Source organism: Boleophthalmus pectinirostris, unplaced genomic scaffold, assembly GCF_026225935.1.
Source record: "Boleophthalmus pectinirostris isolate CB_2022bp ecotype Guang Dong unplaced genomic scaffold, ASM2622593v1 HiC_scaffold_3, whole genome shotgun sequence".
NCBI classification, from domain to species: Eukaryota; Metazoa; Chordata; class Actinopteri; order Gobiiformes; family Gobiidae; genus Boleophthalmus; species Boleophthalmus pectinirostris.
In genome coordinates this window covers 8,625,561-8,632,567 of record NW_026571299.1, presented here as the reverse complement: position 1 = coordinate 8,632,567, position 7,007 = coordinate 8,625,561, and the positions used below count along the sequence as shown (strand labels likewise).

Here is a 7,007-nt window from a genome sequence, read left to right as displayed (position 1 = left end):
ATTATAATGTCAAACGGGCTGATGTGGCTCTAGAGTCGTTACGGTTTATACGTCGTAAAGTTGAATTTATTTATGCAGATTAGTAGTGCAGATAGTAATAATAATGATGATCATTTTAATATAAAAATGTTAATGATCGATCGTTAATTCTTCAGATGATCAATTAAGAAAATTTCATCGAATGCCCATCCCTAGTGCACATGGACTCACACTTGTTTCGACCGGGATGAAAAGCGGGAAATTTCTGGTACAAATCATCGTTAAATGCGCAATTGCACTTGGGCTGTCTGTGTCTGCTCGCTCCTTCTGAGTCACAGAACTACGAGAGACGCTCAGTTTAATGGTAATGAAAACCAGAACATTTGCATCACTTTATAAAAAAAAAAAAAAACACGCACGGCCAGGACAAGACGTGGAAAATGGACAACTCAGGGGAAAGGTGAACGTTTGGTCACCCTAAACTACGCACAGCAGCCTACATTTGGTTTGTCGATTAAAAATGAACGTAATCGACGAAATTCCTAATGATCAATTATCGATTAATCGACTAATCATGCCCATCCCTACTGTTGAGCGTAACATTTGTTTCAGCTTTGATAACATTAATAGCATATATACATTTTATTCTCACAAGGGGAGAGCAGAGGGAGGAGAAGCAGGTGGGCAAGAGGAAAAAGAGCCAAGGATGTACATGATGTTACACGACTTTTACTTTTGAACTGTTTTTGTATCGTTCTTCACCTCTCTCCTCCACTCTTCACGTCCTCTCTCCTCTCTTTTCTCCTCTTCTTTTTGTTTTCCTCACCCTCTTCTCTTTTTTCTCCTCTCACTAATCCTGTCCTCTTTTCCTCTCCTCTTTGTCCAATCTCCCTCTCTCTCCTCTCTGCTTTTTTCTCCTCTCCCCTCTCTTCCCCTCTCTTCCTCCTCTCTCTCCTCTTCTCTTCTTTTTTCTCCTCTCCTCCTCCTGTTTTTCCTCTCCTCGTCGTCCTCACTGACCTGGTAAGATTCCTTGATGAGGGTGAACACGTCGATCTGAGGACCGGGAGGATCGTCGGAGGAGATGGCCGAGTGCAGAACCGGGATGTGCTCCTCCACCTCCGGGTTCATCACGTTCTCCAGGTACCTGCCCACAGACGGGTGCGACAGGTGAGACGAGAGACAGGTGAGATGGAAAAGAAAGAGGAGAGTGAAAGAGGGTGGGACAAAAGAGAAGAGATAAAGAGGAGAAGGGGGAGAGACAAGAGTAAGGAGGAAGAGAAGGGAGCGAGAGAGAGAAGAGGACAAAAAAGCGGGATAAAACAGCGAGGACAGAGAGTGGACAGTGTAGCTGTAATAATAACTCCAGTGAGTGTTACCTGCCCAGAACCGTCATGGCCTCCCCTTCATCGTTACAGGCCAATAGAGCGTCCATGTTGTCATAGAGAACAGACAGCGCCACCTACAGGACACACACACACACACAAAACACTTTATACATACAGCCTGCTGCTAAAAGTGCACCGTTGGTTGTGATCCATAAAAGGCTCCTCAAATGTTTTTAGTGTCTTTACGCCCTTTGCTGGCAACAAGGGAAAACTGTAATGCTGAAAACATTAATGCCAAAGGTAGAGAGACTTTAAAGCACTAAGGTGTTCAACAGGGGGTTCGCAAAATCTATGGTTGATTAGACTTTTTTTTAATACATTTTTTCATTTTTAAAGGATGGGGATGAACTGGTTTTCTGTGGGTTCCGTCTGTTCGCTTCTTCATCACATCTGTCTCTCTCTTCATTCCCTCATCTCTCGTTCCCCGTCAAACTGCAAACACCTTGGCATGTATTTTATCACTTCTTGTTAGGCTACATGTGAAGAGTGTTGTTACAGCTTCACTTTTACGCACAGCGGAACTTAAGCTCCGCACGTACTACCGCGCATCGGGAAGGGGTCAGGCAAATTCATTCCCCAGGTGCATTAACCAGGCTCCTCTCTGTCCACGGAGCGACCGGGAGAGGAGGAGGAGTCTTGTCTTTCCTCTTGCTCCTCAGATCAGAATGACCGGAAAAGTTCAGTGTCCCAAATAAAAACACTTGTCTGTGCACACTGTGTCTCCTCTCTCGTTTAGTCAGATCATTTAAAAAAAGTCACACTTTGAGCCCCCATTTTCCGTGGTGTCGTTGCTCCACTGTTTCGTCCTTCTCACCGTCGAGCACAAAGTGAAGCTTAAACTTCAGACCTGAATTAGCTTTGGTCAGACTCAGGCTTATTTCTGTCATGGATCGAGTTGAGATTAAGCTAGTTTCAGCTCAGGATTTCAGGATAAGCCTGGACCTGTTAAGCCATTTTGATGGAACACCCCCCTAGTATTGAATGTACAATAACAGAGCAGCTGTTTATACAAGACACTAGGCCCAATTTAATATAAAACACAATTGTATGCCATATATATAGTCAGGGATCCCTACTAACGTTGAAACGTTGAAGACCCCTGATTTAAAGCATTGAGGAGCACTTCTAGTCGATCACTGTATGATGTTACGAGGTGGAACAAGCCTTTTGAGCTATAGACTGAGGGTGGTTTCTGTGGAGTGGCACTAGATTTAGGTCATTAAAAATAGGTTGAATGAGTAAATAGGTGTAATGAAAGGGTCTGTACCTGGAAGATGACAGTGATGCCGTCGCAGAAGAAGGCGTCGATGAGCACGGTGGCGCTGTGGAAGGGCAGAGCCGAGAGGAACAGAGTGAGGAACCAGGACAGCGAGATGGAGGAGAGCACGCCCAGGTTCTGCATGTGCCCGTACAGAGAGGGCAGCTGGGCCTGGGTCAGCTCCTCAAACACCCCCTGATCCACCAGAGCACCTACGGGAGACACACAGGGAGGGAGACACAGATAAGACAGGACTCACCTACCCAGAACCAAACCAGGACTATTCATAAATGGACTTTTGAACCTTGAATACCAGAACTAAACCAGATGGAACTGACTAATCCTTCATCTGTCTAGGAGTGCTTTAATGTAGAGAATTTGTTTTATTTTGGTGGTCTGTGGTCTTTAATTTCTTTCAATCAAATTAATCTAAGCATCAAATTCTATTAATCCATTTTTTGCCCATCCCTTTGAGGAACATCTGTTTTATTATGAGCTTTTTATTTCTCTTTACATGGTCTCTCAAAAGTTTAGGTCTGCGCAGGACAGAATTTTCAGTCCCGCTCGAGCTCAGACCTAGCCTGACTCATCAACCGGTTTCACTTCGTGGAAACTGTCTGACCTCTCAGCATTAGGATTCGTTCGCTCGACGGTAGGCAGGTACTTTTTTAAATTAACCAATCGCCGCTGTTTGGTCGTGACGTATGTAATGCGTCAAATTACGAAGGAAGAAGGGCAATAACGTCTTTCCCCTTGATAAAATTCACCAAACATTCTCTTTGTTCTGGCTTTAAATCCTCGATCTCGGGAATCGTCGCCAACACATAATGTCTGTCTTCGTCTACATCCATCTCGACGCTTTGTTTACTGTTGTGCTGTACCACAAAAAGGACCCAGACAGGCCATTGAGTTTGACGTCATGGCTTCAGAATTGTAATTTTCATTCCCGCTTCCGCCCCCAACTGCGATATTTTGTCCCGCTCCCACCCGCAAATCCCGCAAGATGAGGGCGTTTGCTTTCTTAAACTATCAAACACAGAAAACCGAAAAGGAATTGTCTAAAATGTGCGCGAGATTAGACCACATCCGCAAGTTTAGGCTGCTTAAAATGTTTTTTAAGCAGCCGTGTAGGGGTCTACTTAAAAGACTAAAGTATAAAGTAAATAGTAGTAGCAACAGTAGTAGTAGTAGTAGTAGTAGTAGTAGTAGTAGAAGTAACAGTTTTACAAAAAGTAGTATTAATAGGAGCAATAACAGCTGTAGTAAAAGTAGTTTCAGTGGGAGCACTAATAGAAACAGCAGTATAGTAGCAGTAGTCACAGGAGAAGTACTAGATTAAATGGTTTATTTATTATTTATATAAGGTTAACGAGACCTCTGTTGTATCCTGTGGCAGACACAGACTTCGTACCTGTGACTCTGGTGTTGTAATAGTCCGGGAGGAGCCGTTCACACAGAGCCACCAGGAGCCAGAAGGCCTGTTCCTCCGGACAGTACAAAAGGAGCACTGAAGTCACTATGTTCATCGCCTGGAAGGACACACACAGAAAATAACAAATAAAACAACGGCTGAAGATGTATGTGATTAATGCTAAAAATCGTCCAAATATCGGAGGTTGGCATTAACTAAAATTAAAAAAAATATATAAAATAAAATAAACCTAATAAATAAACATATACATAATAAATAAATAAATAGATAAATAAATACAAATAAAATAAATAAGCTAAAATTTAAATAAAAATAAACTCAAATAAAAATAAAATAAAAATAAATAATAAAAAATTAAAATTATATTAAAAACTAAAATTAAATAAATAATAAAAAATAAATAAACATAAATAAAATAAAAATAAATAAAATGGCATTTAAAAATAAAAATGAAAATAAAGCAAATTAAAACTAAAATAAAAAGATAATAAACTAAAACATAAATAAAAATTAATTAATACTTTTTTTTTTTATTAATTACATTAAAAACTAAAAGAAAATTAAAAAAACTAAAATAATACTAAAATAAAAAATTATAATAAACAAAAAAAATTAAAAATTAATAAATAAAATTTAAAAAATCAAGTCAAATTAAATTACAAGCTAAAATAAAATAGAATAAATATGAAATGAAACAAAACAAAACAAAACAAAATTAGAATAAATTAAATTAATCAATATCGGCCCCTCCCTCAGGAGTATTGTGGGCAATACCTGGCAGTAGCCTATGGCAGGGTTCCGTTGGGCGTAGGCGGTCAGGACCCTCCTCAGTGCGGAGATGCCGGTCGGGTTCTGGAAAGCCTTGTGTTCCGGCATGGATCTGTGCAGGTCCCTCTCGATTTCATCTTTGGCCAAAGAGTCCTGTTCCAAGGCCCGGTCCAACAAGTCCGAGTAGAGTCCAGGATGAACCTCCATCTGGACCTGGGCCCCTGTGAGAGAATGGAGACCAAGTTTGGGCTGGTTAGGACTTGATTTACTCACAAAACATCTGAAGATTAGCCATAGTCACAGTATGAACTACACACACTCTGCACAGCTCCAGTCTCCTCTGATAGGTTAAAGCAGTTTCACATTTCTGTTTGTGTAAAATGAGAACACGACTCTTTCACCAGAGTTCAGAGCAGAGACAAACAATTTCCTGTCTCCTCCAGTCTCCTCCAGTCTCCTCCAGTCTCCTCCAGTCTCCTCCAGTCTCCTCCTGTCTCCTCCTGTCTCCTCCTGTCTCCTCCTGTCTCCTCCTGTCTCCTCTGTCTCCTCTTGTCTCCTCTTGTCTCTTCCAGTCTCCTCCAGTCTCCTCCAGTCTCCAGAGCAGAGATTGGTACTAAACACAACAAATTTCCTGTCTCCTCCGTCTCCCCCTCTCTCCAGTCCTCAGTCTCCACCTGTCTCCTCCTGTCTCCTCCTGTCTCCTCCTGTCTCCTCCTGTCTCCTCTTGTCTCCTCTTGTCTCCTCTTGTCTCTTCCAGTCTCCTCCAGTCTCCTCCAGTCTCCTCCTGTCTCCTCCTGTCTCCTCTTGTCTCTTCCAGTCTCTTCCAGTCTCCTCCTATTTCCTACTGTCTCCTACTGTCTCCTCCTGTTTCTTACTTCGTCCTGCCTCCTCCTGCCGCCTCCTCCTGCCCCCTCCTGTCTCCTCCTGCCTCCTCCTGCCTCCTATTCTCTCCTACTCTCTCCTCCTGTCTCCCACTGTCTCCTCCTCTCTCCTCCACTCTCCTCCTCTCTCCTCCACTCTCCTCCACTCTCCTCCACTCTCCTCCACTCTCCTCCACTCTCCTCTTGTCTCCTCCACTCTCCTCTCTTGTCTCCTCTGTCTCCTCTTGTCTCCTCCTGCCTCCTCCTGCCTCCTCCTGCCTCCTCCTGCCTCCTCCTGCCTCATACTGTCTCTTACTGCCTCCTTCTCTCTTCTACTGCCTCCTATTGCCTCCTACCGTCTCCCTCCGCCTGCTCCCACCTGCTCCTCTGAACCCGGTCTCGTACCTGAGAAGAGCAGCCACAGCTCAGCCCTGAGAGCGTCTGGGATGCCTTTGAGGACCAGGTCTCGTGTTCTGGAGGTCCGGTACATACACACCCCGCGGCCAAACTCAGAGAAGTGGAGCCGCCACGCCTCCTCCTTCAGATGCTGCCTCTTCTGCAACACAAACAAACACAAACATAACACACAATCAAGGTTTAAACTAGAACAAAACCTGGAATACAAAGGGAGTTTCATTTTTGTCCGTAAATAAATTCCTATTATAGACATCTAAAACCTCCTCAGACGTGTTTTTGATGATTATAACTTGGTAGAAATCTAAAAAAAAATCTATTTGAATATAAACCAGGTCTTAAAAATGCACTGTGTAACCTTTGTTTTGCCTAGAATGTTCCACAGCACAGATTAAACAAAATAAATTCTGTCACTAAACAAAACTCACGTCCTTTGGTCCCTGGTTGAGAGTCCCCTCGGGGTTCTCAGAGTTGCAGTTCTGGTCCTGGTCCTGGTTCAGACTCTGCTTCTCCTGGTGGTACAGCTGCAGTAAACTGTATTTGGCAGTGGGCAGATCTTGGTGGAACTGGCGGGTTTTATTCTCACCGTCGAAATTCACCGTGGACATCTGCAACAACGAGACACACGGGCTAGAACGGGGACATGTGCACACTATTTTTTTTTTAAAGGCAAGGAAAGGCAAATAGGGGGTGTAACGATATCTAACGATATAAGTCTCACGATACGATATTGTCACGGTATGAACCTCACGGTACATATTTATTGCAATATCGTGCGAAAGCTCATGATATGTTGAGTAGGCTCACGATTAGGGATGTAACAATATCCAAATCTCTCTGTACGATATTTTCACAATACACATCTCACGGTACGATATTTATTGAGATATTTTGTGGAGGCTGCAAACAAA

The 7,007-nt window shown here is 43.2% G+C and overlaps 1 protein-coding gene across 6 annotated transcripts in view; it reads right to left on the bottom strand.

Moving 5' to 3' along the window:
• LOC110165871 (TBC1 domain family member 9B-like) overlaps window positions 1-7,007 on the bottom strand; it is a 39,776-nt gene that overhangs the window by 14,109 nt on the left and 18,660 nt on the right. For all 6 annotated transcript variants that reach the window (XR_008633145.1, XR_008633144.1, XM_055160918.1 and 3 more), the window contains exons 8-14: window positions 6,525-6,704; window positions 6,088-6,238; window positions 4,829-5,043; window positions 4,034-4,151; window positions 2,632-2,834; window positions 1,356-1,438; window positions 997-1,123 (exon numbers count right to left, since the gene is read on the bottom strand). Coding sequence is in view for 4 of the 6 variants with exons in the window: in XM_055160918.1 (XP_055016893.1) it covers window positions 997-1,123; window positions 1,356-1,438; window positions 2,632-2,834; window positions 4,034-4,151; window positions 4,829-5,043; window positions 6,088-6,238; window positions 6,525-6,704 (1,077 nt within the window). In the remaining 2 variants the exon portion in view is untranslated. The remainder of the gene's footprint in view (window positions 1-996; window positions 1,124-1,355; window positions 1,439-2,631; window positions 2,835-4,033; window positions 4,152-4,828; window positions 5,044-6,087; window positions 6,239-6,524; window positions 6,705-7,007) is intronic.